Below are 14,717 nucleotides of genomic sequence, written 5' to 3' on the forward strand. Positions count from 1 at the left end.
GAAATCGATTTAATGAAGTAGTTTCAGTGTGTCAGGTTTTTGTCTGTCTGTGTGAACTGTGAATGTGTTTTTATATTTACATATCTATGACCATGTAGTACCGAGCACAATACAGAACAATATCTAGGCCCTTTTGCTGCTATTTCCAAATATGTTTTTAAATGAAACTGCAAATACAGTGTTAAATATAATGAGGTGTCATGGTGACCTTGCTCTACTCTCTAACTGGGTCTATTTCAGCTCAAGCCCTGCAGGATCCAGGAGTGTACGGTGTGATCCAGTCCGGCGATCACAAGGGCAGAACGTGCGTCGTTAAATGGATCAAACTCAACCCCACGAGTGACGACGTGGAGGTGAGTCAGCGGCACAAGATGACACCTGTTTGTGCTGTAAAGACTGTGGGGAAAAAAATAACCTCAGGTGTCTGTGTGTTTGAGTGTCAGACAGAGGAAAAAGGTGAAACTGATACCTGGTTATTTTTGTTATAACCCAGGTCATCGGTATGGAGGAGGACGTCAGTGTGTACGACATTGCAGATCACCCAGACTTTCACTTCCGCACCACGGACATCGTCATCAGAATATGGAACTCGGAGAACGGACAGAATGACTGTGAAAATGAAGTGAGAACAACAACAACAAAAAAATCTCTTATTTAATTGAACCTTATGACCTTGTGAAAGCTGATTTATTACTTTTCCTCTAAATTCTAATTTTAATTCATTTACATTTTTGCTTGCTTACATTTATATGACTTTTCTTTGGCATTAAATATAATATGATCAATATCTTTGATTAGTCCTGCTCTTTTAACTATAGACTGTTTTGGTATTTTAGGTTGAAACACTTGTCTGTAAAGACCTTTGCACACCAGAGGCGATGCCAGTTAACGTAATTGCTAATAATTTATGATGACGAGATGGTTCTCAGTCAGTTGTTCAGGAGCTTAAATTTAACTACGTAACCTCGAGTCCACGATGGACTCGGATCTGTTGGACAGTTAACAAATGTGAGGAAGTTCCTGTTTGTTTGTAAACAGTCTTTTACATTTAAAACGTTTTCTTATTTTCTTATTTTTAATGTCGTGTCATCAAGTCACACACCCTGGTTGATCGATCGATTGATTGCTGTGAACCCGTCAGAAGTGAAACTTTGGAAAAAAAAAGAGCTGCAAAATGAATTGTGATTCAATCTTATGTGAAAGTCACATTGAATGGATACAGGTTTAAAAATATTAATGTCTGAGTAAATTGCATGGAAAATAATAATAATAATGATAATATTAATAATCCTTTCTGCACTCCTCAGACATCAGTAGGTCAGGTGTCCAGGGTGGATGTGAGCAGCAAAGTGGAGGTGGTGTGGGCAGACAACTCCATGACCATCGTCCTGCCGCAGGTTCATGTTTATCCCATATAAAGATCAATGCCAATGTTTTGTGTCTGTTGTTAATAGTCTCCTAAAAATCACACACAGCACCTCTACAACGTGGAGTCCGAGATCGAGGAGACGGACTACGACTCTGTGGAGGAAACCAGCAGCGTCCTGTCCACGGAGGAGTGGGAGGACGAGAGTGACAGCTGGGAGACGGATAACGGCCTCACCACTGAAGATGACAGTTTCGTCAACAACGCCGAAGTCACCGACACGGCGACCCCGACCCCCACGCCCACTGGAACCACAGCCTTCATCATCCCCCCACAGGAGGGCAATAAAGCTGGGGTCACCAGCCCCACTAAAGCACCTACTGGAGAGGACGGAGACGCTTCTGTGGCTGTTGCCAGTCCTTCTGGAGGAGGTGAGGATCTTATTTTAGCATTTGTATTATTGTTTGTTTTTTAGACTTCACGCTGCAAAACTATCTCCTTAATTCTCTTGGGGACCTTTTTTTAATTTTTGTCCCACTCAAAGTGTGAATGGGAAAATGACAATTTAATATGTACACTCAAGTTACTGCAGGTACAGTGCAAGTGACACAACTGTGGGTTATTAGACAGTTTATTTAATGAGCAAAATAAAAAGGCTTACTCATAGTATGTGGCCCAGTAGTTCCATTTATAACATCACTATATACAGCACTCAGGATAAATGATAACACACTGTGAAAAATAAGATTCTTGGCAAATTCTCAGTGGAAAAACTCACTGTGTTTCGGCAAAACTGAGGTTTATTAAATGTATTTAATGAGGTCAGGGATAATATGGATAATATGTTTCATCCAAATGCCACTGTTCAATACACAGAATAATGAACTCTAACGTTTTTTTAGGAACGACTCCAGGAGGAGCAGTGAACGGAGCGGAGAAGCCCAGTAAAGATGGTGCCTCTCGGGGCTTTAGGGAGTTGAAAGAAGCCTTGAAAATCCTGGAGAGCCTAAAGAACATGACTGTGGAGCAGTTGTTGACCGGCGGCTCGCCAACATCTCCGACCGCCGCTGAACCAGCTTCCACAGCTAACCTAGCCAGTTCAGTGACGCCTGCGCCTTCGGAGAAACCCACTAAGGAGAAACGCTTTCTGGATGACATTAAGAAGCTGCAGGAGAACCTGAGAAAGACGCTGGATAATGTGGCCATCGTCGAGGAGGAAAAGATGCAGGCTGTGGTGGAGGCAGGCGGGAGTGGAGGAGCAGCGTCCGAGGTTTGTGTTAAACAAGTAAGAGTTTATTGGAATTTAAATTTGGGCCAAATGTTCAAGTGCATTTCAAATAAACAAACAAGCAGGTGAAACTTTATACTGTGCAATCATCTGTTGCTGTGTTACGGTTCAGGTGGAGAGAGCTGGAGATGAAAAGCCGCAGCAGGAGCCACAGACACCTGTTGGTGGACAAGAGTGGCCCAGTGAGTTTCTCAGTGACACGCCAGTACTGTGCCAACAGAGCGGTGGCAAGCCCGGCGTCACCTTCACCAGTGCCAAGGGAGAGGTGTTCTCTGTGCTGGAGTGGGCACCAGGTGAGTGATGAGGTTTGCTTCTCCTCCCTCTCCACTTCCTTTCACTCTTTTCTCTCCTTCTCTCCCTCTGCATTTTTTTTTTTATCCCTTCCTTGAACCTCATTTGGTCTTCAACCAACATATGGTGTGATGATTACTTTTAGGTTTGTGATAAATAATTCATTCTGCATGTGAACAGATCATTCTACTACTCTGCTGTGTGGCTACCCTTATATCACAACCCTTAGTGATAGTTAAAGGGAGTGTTACTACGTCACACAGCAAACAAAAGACCCCACTCTTCTTTGTTATTATCGGTGGTAATGTGAGGCAGATACTGTCATCCTGTAATCATACTTCTGTGTCTTGCTCAGACGAGCTTAAATGTATTTGCACCGTATCTGTATCGCCTTTTACTCACACACGTCGTCTCTCTCTGTCACAGACACTCACTCATTTAAGAAAATGGAATTTCAGCCGGCCGAAGCAAAGAAGTTCTTCAGCACAGTGAGGAAGGAAATGGCCCTGCTGGCAACGTCACTGCCGGATGGCATCATGGTCAAAACATTTGAAGATCGCATGGTTGGTTTCTAGTCATTCACGGCATTAAGCAGCACAGAATTGGTTGTTATGTTTGAACTGAAATTAGGGTCATCAACAATTTTGAGATTTTGTGTAATTCTGTTCAAGATAATTGCAACGTTTGTGTTTATAAATTATTCCCTGCAAGCCTGCACTCATGTACACATTGGTTTAACGCTTGACTGAATCTGCTGTTTGGTGCTAAAGGCGGCTATCGGAAATTTGTGTGCAGTTTAGAGCTGCAACTAACGATTATTTTCTGGATTCATCGAGTAATCGTTTGGTCCATAGAAAACGTTGATCAGTGTTTGTCAAACCTGGAAATGATGATGTTCTGTCTTGTTTTGTCCACAAACCAGAATGATTCAGTTTTAATCATTTTTTTGTTATCTGGAGCACATAAAGTAGAACATATTCACATTTAAGAATCTAAAACATTCAGAAATCTTGTTTTAATAATGAAAAAAGCTTCAAACCAATCAATTGATTATTAAAATAGTTGATGATTAATAATCAATTAATCAAATAATTGTTTCAGCTCTAGAGCCGTGCCTGTCATGACTCATGCTGCCTCTGAAAGTTCAGCCAACCATGCGACCCCACCCAAATTCAAACTGAATGAGCAGCATCTAAGCGCAGCACAGACCTGCTGAAGATGGAGGCATAGTTGAAAATGTGTGATGAACACTATGTAAACATTAATTTTCTCTACACTAACACACACACACACACACACTCTTTGGCCCTGTGTTTACAGATGAATGCAGCTTTGAATTCATAATATTGTGACTCATTCATGCAGCGTTTTCCCTCAGATAATGATAATGCATAGTCACACACTTTGAAATTATACCTAAACATCATTTCACAGCCTCATAATCATGTTTTAGATATATTTTTAAACCCATATGTCATATTCTCTGGCATGATCTATCTACATTCCTCTCTTTCTTTGCTTTCTCCCATCCAGGATCTGTTCTCGGCTCTGATCAAAGGACCGACTCGCACACCCTATGAAGACGGCCTTTTCCTGTTTGACATCCAGCTGCCCAACATCTACCCAGCTGTGCCGCCGCTGTTTCGCTACCTGTCTCAGTGCAGTGGTCGCCTCAATCCTAACCTCTACGACAACGGCAAAGTCTGCGTCAGTCTACTCGGCACCTGGATTGGAAAGGTGGGTGCTGTCTTAAGTGACTTGTTTAAAGTTTTACATGATTGTGTGACGTTGACCTTGAACTAAACTATCACACAAGTTTAAACCTGCAACAGTGTTTGAATTTCCTGCTTGGAACCATCATTTCTCCGTTTTTGTGTCAACATAAGGGACCAGCATTGGAACATTAGCATTAGCTACCATATTAAATAAACACAGTGCAAAGATGAAAATGTAGAGAAAATAATACAGCAAACAAATAAATAATTAGCCAATTCATTGATAAACCAATGATTATGTCACCATGAAAGAATATCTTTGGGTTTTTCATTGTTGATGATATAAAATAAGGCCGTTCAAAACTTCAAAAACAGTCTCTTTTTCAAAACTACACAAGATTTGTGTAGTTTTGATTCTTGCAGTTTTTCTTCGATGGGGAAAGAAATTTTATTTGTTATCACTCACAATCGTCAAGATTATTAAAGATAAGAAAAAGATATCTGATATGTTTTTGTTGAGCAGTGTACCTACTGTACATCAGCCAAACTGTTTAAACACTGTTTAAATCTGATAAAATCTTTGAAGGACCATTTCATTTTTGGCTGCCTCCACTTTGGTCAAATTCACAACACACATGTCTCCCATTGAAAGATTTTCATCAGCAGTGGTGGTGAAGACTACAATTCCCACAATCCCCTGCTTCTTCCCAGTGTCCCAGGTCTTTTGTTATTGGTTAGTTTCAGACCCCTAGCAGAAATGATATGCTTGTGTCTTTTATAATCTAGTAGTAGTTTTTAAAAGGTTTTAGTAAAAGTGAATAAACAGTCTGTATGTGTGTGTGTGTGTGTGTGTGTGTGTGTGTGTGTGTGTATATCTGCACCCTTTTCTGAATCCTTTGTGCTCATCTGTTATGGTCATGTGATTGATCCACAGGGCACAGAGCGATGGACCAGTAAATCCAGTCTGCTGCAAGTTCTCATCTCCATACAAGGTTAGTGCGCGCGCACACACATTCATAGAAACAGTTCTCTCATCTGCAGCACAGTAATGTTTTATTCACGTCTTTATTTGCTCGAAGTGCAGAGTCACACACAGTCACCCAATCAGTTATCTGGACCTTAGAGTTCACACTGTTATTCGTAGAGTGCTGCATCACTGACGTGCCTTTTCTCCATCTCCTAAACCAGACTTAAGTTAAACACTCTCCACCACAAAATGCAGCTCAGCATCACTTTAGCAAATAGAATGGATAAAAATCTGTGGAGATCCTAAAGGGAGAAGCTGAAAGACAAAGAGGAATGTAATAGAATTGCTTTACTGTCAGTCGGCTGGGTGGAGGCTGCACAGCTGCCACATGTCATACTATATTTTGTATAAGTTAGAAGAGATGGCGGAGAAAAGAGCAGGAAGCAGTGCAGAGGAGAGTCGGGAACAGAGAAGTCACCCTTACTCACCTTTTATATGCAAGGATAAGTATGCACTCTACAGTATACAAGAAAGGTAGCTTTATTTACATGGCACATTTCAAATGTGGTCATTTATGTTCTAATATAAAGCAGTCCAAATGGTTCTCTGTCTGTTAAAAAAACAAACACTATAGACTATTCTATAGCACATTTTACTGATTACAGTGCAGTAATTAAGTCCTTGCATATCAAGTAGTGTGTGACATTTAAATACAAACAAATCTTTGTTGCATTCAAACAATTGTCGATTGAGTCTTATTATTCCAGTCAGCTCCACACTACTCTCTCTCTCGGTTTCTCAGTATAGCGGTGTTTACGTCTCGTGTTGCCCGGAGATTTTGCGGCACTGCACACAGGAAGTGACGCCTTTTATGTCGAGACAGTTGGAGGCATCGGCAACATTGCTGTAGAAAAGTGAGACAGCTGCAAACAGGCTGGAGAATCCCGAAATGTGTCGGAAGTGAATTTTTCTTCTGCTCAAATAACCCGGTCATTTAGCACTTTTCATAGGACAAAGGCTTATTGACCACACCTGTCTCTGCACTGCCAGTGTAACATACACATGCCCTCCCTCTGTCAGGCCTGATGGCCCCAGAAGTAGAATAATAACATCAACAACAAAAGTTACACACTGCAGCTTTAAATTATAAGTGGCCCAAAATGAAAGAAGGGAAATAAAAGATCAGGGAAATAATCAGTTGTCAAAGTAAGAACATGAGTTGTAACATGAAATAGCTCATCATCACAAATGTGAAATGACATATGTGTGTGATTTTCCTGTAGGCCTTATCCTAGTCAATGAGCCTTACTATAACGAGGCCGGCTTCGACAGTGACCGAGGCCTTCAGGAAGGATATGAGAACAGCCGCTGTTACAACGAGATGGCCCTGATTAAGATGGTCCAGTCTATGACGCAGCTTCTGCAGAGTCCTGTAGATGTTTTCAAGCAGGAGATTCAAGAGCACTTTAACTCAAACGGGTGGCGCCTCGTCCACCGCCTTGAAGTGTGGCTCGAGCTGAACGACGCTGCCGAGAGGAGCCACTCGCACGTGTCCTGCAGGGGTTCGCACTCTAAAGACCGACCCTCGTCTGTGGAGCCTCTGGACGAGCAGCTGCCCCTGGGATCGGGGCCTGTGGCAGTGGCACACAGCAGCCCCAGTAAGCCCGGTGAGGAGGGGGTCATGGGAGTTACCAGTATCATGGAGGAGGAGCTGGAGGATTCAGGGCTGAGTCTCTCCACCACAGCAGCCTCTCAGCAGGAGCTGAGCCAGACCTCAGACTGTGACAGCAGCAGCCAGGTAAAGGCCTCTCTGGGTGGCGACAACAGGGCTGCGTCCACAGTGCCCAGCTCTGACCGAGGTGGGACATCAGAATCCGCTTCTGTCACAGTTAGCGGAGGAGGGGTTGGCTCCACCGGAAGCCAGCCAGTGGTGCGACCAAAGAAACGTAGAAAGAGCTACAGGAGTTTCCTCCCGGAGGGCAGCGGCTACCCGGATATCGGCTTTCCACTCTTCCCGCTCTCTAAAGGATTTGTGAAGAGTGTCCGAGGTGTGCTGCTGCAGTACCGAGCTGCGCTGGCCGCTGCCGGCTTCACTGAGCACACAGAGGACAAGTAAGTGCCTCGTCGCCGTTCCCAGACTCTCCTCTGCACTGCTTCCTGCTCTTTTCCCCCTTCATCTCTGCTAACTTTTTCATCTGCCTCAAGCTTTAGAGGAGGATCCATTACTTATCTTGTCCAGAACTGCACTGCGCCCCAGCACTGCCTACATTTTGTCCTTAAACTCCATTCCTAAGTCTATACTGCTCCTGCTGCCCCCAAACTCCTCAACAGTTTGCCTTTTCTTTCCCATAATCCCAATAATCCCAACTGCAGGAGAAAATCATCTTTGATCAGGAGACTGAGCAAACTGGTTTGGATGCAACTTGATAATAATGTCTTTGTTTTCCTTTAGTGTCCTTGCAGATGAGTGTTATGGATAAAGCTGAGTGGCGCTCACATAGGCACCATCATCTTTTAAAGGATGCAGGTAAAATTAAAGAGCTTTTACTGGAGGTAAACAAAGTTTTTTTTTAGTCCCCGTCAGCCTCAGCAGGACTTCAGTGGCAGTGACGTGGATGCAAAAAGGACAGAATCAGATGAAGAAAGAAAAACATCTGTGCCATGAACTCTCTCCCGTTCACCTCATTCGCCTCCAGCGAGCTTCCACCACACATGTGCGGGTTGATGGAGAACCACTCGTTTCAATCGGCCTGAAAAACAGACTGGGTTCCACTGGAAAAGAAAAAAACTGCAAATCCCAGCTGGCTTGGCTGTTGAGCTCACTGCGACTCTCTGTAGCACTACTAAATATTATTGCTGAAAACATCCTGCACTACAACAAACACACGGACAACCTGGTCTGGAAGACACCAACCAGGAGGAGTCGTTTAAGTAGAAGTGACCGGTTGTACGCTTTCTGCCAAATTGCTCTCACTGTTCACAAGTAAACACACACACTCGGACACAAATGGTCCAGTAGAATGTACTGAATGTCAGTAAAACTGCCAACAACAGCTTCACCAATTTGTCCACTACACTTGCTGGTATTTGTCCTTCGCCAATCACTCACACTGAACCACGCGACAAACACCCAACGAGTGACAACGTTTACATAAGAATCACCCGCGCGGGTCAGACTGCTGTAGCTGTCTGGTGTGTAGAGAAGCCGGTCAAGGTAAAGGACGGCGGTCATGTGGCGGAGTCTGTGCTCTAGCTGAAGAGGCTGAACTGTTCAGTGTGGAGGTTATTTACCCATGATGCTCGTCACTGCTGTGACGGACCCGAAAACACATCACTGCAAATGACACAATTTAAAGAATAAACAAAATAAGAAAGAGAGAAGAAAAATCCATTCCATCATTTCTTGTCAACATGTTGCCTTACTTGAAATGTTAGACCATTGTGTGCAGAACTGCTGTGTCATGATTCAGGCATTCACACACACACACACACACATAGACTTAACACTAAAACCACTAAAACCCAAGTGTTTTCCTCCTCTAATAGAACACATCTCTGATAAATCCCTTCCTTTATTCCTAAACATGTGTCACACTGCTGAGTTTAATGACATCAGAAGACAAAACCACAGTACGTGTATTTACTTAATCTGCTTGATAAATATTTTCACTTATTCCTGTCTCCTGGTTCAACATCTCATCCTGCAAAGACGACGGCAGAGTGAAAAAAACGACAGCACACAGGCCAAACAGTAGCAGACCTGACTGTTGTCTGCGACTTTATTATATTCCTTTTTTCTTTATTGCGATCTGGATGAAGAAGGAAAAAAATAAAATAATAATTGGGTTTTATTTAAAGTCGCCTCGTCACAGATTAACTGTGAAACTCACCTTTGGGTCCAATCGTGCTTCCTGCGTGAAGTCCTTGTTTACATCTATCCCACAGTTGTCCCACGCCGAACGTCACGTTAAATCAATATCAGCGTTTTAATTTTACTATGATTTAAACGGGTCAGACAAAAACCCCCTCGTGTTTGCTATGGTCTCTGAAATAAACGAGGGAGCCTCCGGCTGGCTCTGTATTTTACTTGAACAAAGAACCTTGATGCTGAACAGTGTTTGTGAATGACATGAATGTGCTGCTGTGAGATATGAGAGGATGAAAAACCACGAGCCAAGAGTTTAACAAAGAAAAGAAACACTTGAGGGGGGGGGTGGGGGAAATAAAAAGGGTCCGTTTTGTTTTGCTTTGTCTTCCATCGTTTTCTCCTGTGTGCTCGTAAAATCTCCCGCGTCAAACGTGACTTTCAGGCATCCACGACATTTGACTTCCCCGTCGTCATTCTGCCGCCTTTTAACATGTGCCGTCTTCTTCACGGGCTACTGTAGCTGTAGCATGTAGCTGCATTTGCTTTACTGTCTATTAACGCACACATGTTTGTGTGTGTGTGTGCTGCTGCTGTTTGTAAAACGTCACCCTCACAGTTCTTGGAGGAGCTCATTTTTGATTATTCGGAGCTCTGGCAGCACATTATGGTGTTTTGACACATGTTGCGATTGCGACGTGATACATAATTGGTGCGACTTGAATATTTTTTCCTGCATCTCAACTCAAAATAACAAACATTTGACTTTATCTTGGAAACCGTCAACAAAAAAAAAAACCCACACACATTCAATAGTCTAGAGAGAAATTGACTGCAGTTTACTTGGGATTCCATTTATTTTGGGATTAATTACGCAACACCAGTCAAAGGTCAAACACTTGTCGCCTCCAAGAATTCACAGGTGACATTTCTGCTTCTTTTCGCTCCGTCGTCTCCGGCTCGTCGTCTTTTCTCATTCGTCACAAACCGAAACAGAAAATGTGAAGCAAAAATCTGTGAGAAAGCTAACAAGCACATGATGCTGTGTACAATTTCCTGCGCGTGTGTGTGTGTGTGTGTAAATTATCCAGATTTGAACATTGGAATTATTAATATGATTATCATTCTTGTTATTATTAATATGATTACTAATGCGAGACGTTTTGTTTTCCAGCCAAAGCATGTAACATGTTGCTTTAAGCCTTTAGAACGGGCGACACGAGACTTGACTGTACGATGTCTACATTTCCACAGTGGCCTGTTATTGATGTATGAAAAAAAACAAAAAAAAAAAACAGAAAAAAAGATGATTTGTAGCCTGACTCCCTCTGTACAGACGCCATGATTATATTGAAATATATATAAATACATACAGTATATATATTTAACACACTTGAGTTCTAACAAGTCACGTGGATGCTTGGGGCATAATATGTACAAAATGCTGATGAGTGTGTATTGTACCTTTATGATTTTTCATTTTTTTTAAAGGTTTACTTTTGTTGAGTTCAAACTTAAACTGTATAGTGATGTATTAAACTTTGCAAGCCGTACCATAGAAACACTCTTGACTGTTTTTTTTTTTATTTCTGGTCATTAGGACTGAAAATGGCAGCTTTGACAGTGATGGGGAAAAATCTTCGATTATTTCAAAATAATAATGATTTTTTTTTTTTTTTTAAACCCCCAACAAATATTAAACCTGAAAGCCTGATATTGTTTTATAAACTCTACTTGTTTACTGGACACACTGAACATACAGTAGCCTCTGCAGTTTAGAGCTGCATCAGTTTTTAATAATTTCTTTGTGACATGGATCAAAGAAACCTGAACATTTAAGATGCTGAAATAATCCGAAATATTGTTTTAATCACGAGGAAAGCGTCAAACCGATGAATTGATTATCAAAATAGCTGACGATTAACTTACTAATAGTTTAATTTCCCCAGCTGACAATATGTCTCATCATGACTTCGTCTAACATTCACTTAAACTATAATTCTCTAATTCTGCTGTTGTCTAGAAAGTGACATTTTTGTTTCCTTTGCTAATGAAACCAAATAACTGTGACTTGAATAAATGAATGTTTATTTTGAATATTTTTAGTTTAGTTTTGAACCATAGATCCTGGGTCTGCAGTGCCTGTGCAGGCAAACAAACAACATAACACATAAGAATAATAAATAAGAAAACTAAAATAGAACAATGAAGACAAAAATAACAAGACATCAGATGGCCTATCACAGTCTAAATAATCTAGCATATTCAAAACAGTGGATATAACTCACCTAATCCACATACAGAGGTGGAAAGAGTACCACTATTTTCATACCATTGTACTTAAATACAAGTAAATGTACTCAAGTTAGAGTAAAAAAAAACGAAGTAACTAATAAAGTGTCCAGTGCGTGTTCTTCACAGTCATTACATCAGTGTCAAAAAAAGAAGATGCAACATACACTCAATGAACCAAATCCCCTTTATTTCTCATTTATTTCATTTTCAATCTGGAACATTCTGATTCGATGATAGAAAATTACAGACATTTGTCTACATGAAAAAATAGATTCTCTCTTTGAAAAAAAAGAATCAATCATTCAATCTTCAAAGTGCATGAAAAAAAAGTCCCTTCACCATAAACATGTACACACACGGGACAACAACAACAACAACAACAACAGCAGCAGCAGCAGCAGCAGCAGGTAAAGTGTGTTTTCACTAACTGGACCAGACTCACTTCAGTCACACTGAGAAACTGGACTCTGTTGCGAGTCCAGTTTCCTCAGTAGTTACTGATGAAGCGGCGCAGAGTTCACACACACTGCTGTGCGGCTTTGTTTATCTGTAACATGACAGCAGATGATTTCTGTCGCTGAGGGAAACTCAAATTCAGCCACTAACTTATGATAAATCAGCAAAAGCACCACTGTGTTCACACCACCAGGAGGCAGCACAATCAAGGCACGTCAAACAGTTAAAAGGGAACCAGCAGCCACTCACAACAAATCAGACTTTGCATAGAACAAAAAAAAAGAAGATAAAAGTGGTTTAACAACCCGGCAACAATAATGGATCATTTTACATCTTAAGGCCATTAATATTCTACAGATGCAACAGTCTCGGCAGGAAGGTTTTTGTCTCTCGACGTGTAAAAGACAAACAAACGCGTTTTCAGGTAATGCTTCCACCTCACGTGATGAGAAAATGTAAATGTAAACTACGTCAGCGCCCGTGAATCAGTTAAAAGACCTCGGTGTCACTGTGCGTGGGAATCTGTCGGTTACATCAAAGCCTCAAAATCTGACCCTTCCGGCGTAAAGAAGGACAGTTTGCTGCAGCTTCCAAATCCTTTTCTTGAGTTGAGGAAGGAGGAAGAATGAAGATGCTCTGTGAGAAACGTGACGCCTCCTACCTTAATGCAGCAACTCTACACCCTCCTCCTCCTCCTCCTCCTCCTCACAATGTGCTGCTTTAACCAGCATCCAACAAGCCTCCTGTCTATACAGTCAGTGTAATCAATTTCATGTGAATTTTGGTTCATAATGTTTCATTAAAAAGTGTCTTGCATGTGACTTAAAGCTCAGTGGTAAGGACACCTCGGTGACGACCGTCTGTGTCTGGGACTGCTCTGCAGAACACTGCGGTACTGTCAGCAGCAGATGAAAAGACGGATGATGGACAGATGAAAGCAGCAGCTGAGGAGGAAGAAGAGGAGGATGGAGGAAGTGAGGATGGAGGAAGTGAGGATGCATTTGTGGAGCCACTAAACGCGTCATCAGTCGCCTGTTCGACTCATCACGACTCTGAATGAATAAGAAAAACAAGCAAATGAATGAACCATGCGCGATTAAAAGATGGATTTTATCACTCTGGCGATATCGGGTCAGGGGGAGAGTTTTGGTTCAAGCATTCAAGTTTTGATATTTGAGATCACCGCACCAAACCCAGTAAACGCTGTCAAAAGTGTCAAAGTAAACGACGCTGATTAAAATCCCGGGATAGGTCACGTAACACTTGTGTAATGTCGTTCAACTTCATCTTCACAAAAAGGCCACCTATTCAAATTAAAACCCTGGACATTATAAACCTCCTGACGGAGAATTCAACGCATTAGACTGTGCTGGTTTAAGCTGGGTGTACCTAATAAACTGACAACTATTTAGGTTTCAGAGAACATGTGCAAGGAAATGAAAATGGTGAACTGACCCTTTAAGTATGTTGCAGTCCCACAGTTTCACAGTAACAGCCTACAGTACAGCTCTCGTGGCAACTCATGTCTTCATGTCGGAAGAAAACATGAATCTGGTTTGAGTGAAATGGTGAATCACTTTTGAAAGACATATTGACATACAGCTTATGACACTTTAAGGCAACAGATCTGAAATGTGAGGCCACAAACAGCCTTGATATGAGGAAGTATATTAGATATCAACATTTATATATAATGGTCTATTATGCAAGTCTTTTTGCTCTCGATTCTTCTAAAACAAAAACGTGAAGATTTACTCGTGTCTGATTTAAGAAACAGTCACAGAGCGTGTGATCGCACTAAAAAACTGAGGGAACGGCCACTGAGTGCATCACACACACACACACACACACACACGCCGTCTCTATCGTAGTGCAGAGGAGCCGTGAAGCTCTAAATCCAATCACTTGCTGTTGCATATGATGCTGTAATTCAAGCTGATCTACAGATTATGTCCGATTCAGGAGTTGTCTCCATGCTGTGATAAACAAGACGAGACACTGGAGACAAAATGTGTCCGTGTGAGCTCAAGCTGTGGAGAGCCAAATCATTTGTTTTCTTTGCGTGCATAGTGAGGACCCTCATGGACAGAATACAATCCCGAGCCCCCATCACAACTAAACGCCTAACCCTAAAACCACGTCCAAAAAGCCCTTTACAGAAGTGAGGAGCAGCCAACATGTCCTCACTCTCTATGGTTTATATGATCTTTGGTCTCTTTGGTGTCTTGTTAAATTGAAAAGAGACAAAAAAGCTGTTGTGATAAGCTTTTATCTCACTGTTATATTTGTCTACTTGTATATTTGGATTCACAGACACTTTGAGACTCCACACACAGGAGACGATGACAGTGTCTTCTGAAAACATGGGTTATCTTTGTAGCGCTGAGAGGTTGAAGGGATTGTTGTGTTGTTTTTAAAGTGGGGGGGGTTTGGTTACACAGAGTGGACAGTGCTCAGCACTTTGTCAGTTTAAA

General features: G+C 41.9%; 1 protein-coding gene across 4 annotated transcripts in view; it reads left to right on the top strand.

Annotated features, from left to right (window-relative positions):
* ube2o (ubiquitin-conjugating enzyme E2O) overlaps positions 1-11,041 on the top strand; it is a 34,083-nt gene extending 23,042 nt beyond the window's left edge. Inside the window, exons 13-23 of one of the 4 annotated variants that reach the window (XM_058641271.1) lie at positions 241-353; positions 494-622; positions 1,308-1,397; positions 1,476-1,797; positions 2,269-2,651; positions 2,767-2,947; positions 3,372-3,508; positions 4,479-4,682; positions 5,595-5,652; positions 6,911-7,739; positions 8,080-11,041. In XM_058641271.1, coding sequence (XP_058497254.1) covers positions 241-353; positions 494-622; positions 1,308-1,397; positions 1,476-1,797; positions 2,269-2,651; positions 2,767-2,947; positions 3,372-3,508; positions 4,479-4,682; positions 5,595-5,652; positions 6,911-7,739; positions 8,080-8,107 — 2,474 coding nt within the window. In that variant the 3' untranslated portion in view covers positions 8,108-11,041. Of the gene's footprint in view, positions 1-240; positions 354-493; positions 623-1,307; positions 1,398-1,475; positions 1,798-2,268; positions 2,652-2,766; positions 2,948-3,371; positions 3,509-4,478; positions 4,683-5,594; positions 5,653-6,910 lie in introns of all 4 variants that reach the window. The other 3 variants (XM_058641272.1, XM_058641274.1, XM_058641275.1) reach the window with 3 other exon arrangements.
* The last annotated feature ends 3,676 nt before the right edge of the window (positions 11,042-14,717 follow it).

This window comes from Solea solea, chromosome 10 (genome assembly GCF_958295425.1).
Source record: "Solea solea chromosome 10, fSolSol10.1, whole genome shotgun sequence".
Classification (NCBI taxonomy): Eukaryota; Metazoa; Chordata; class Actinopteri; order Pleuronectiformes; family Soleidae; genus Solea; species Solea solea.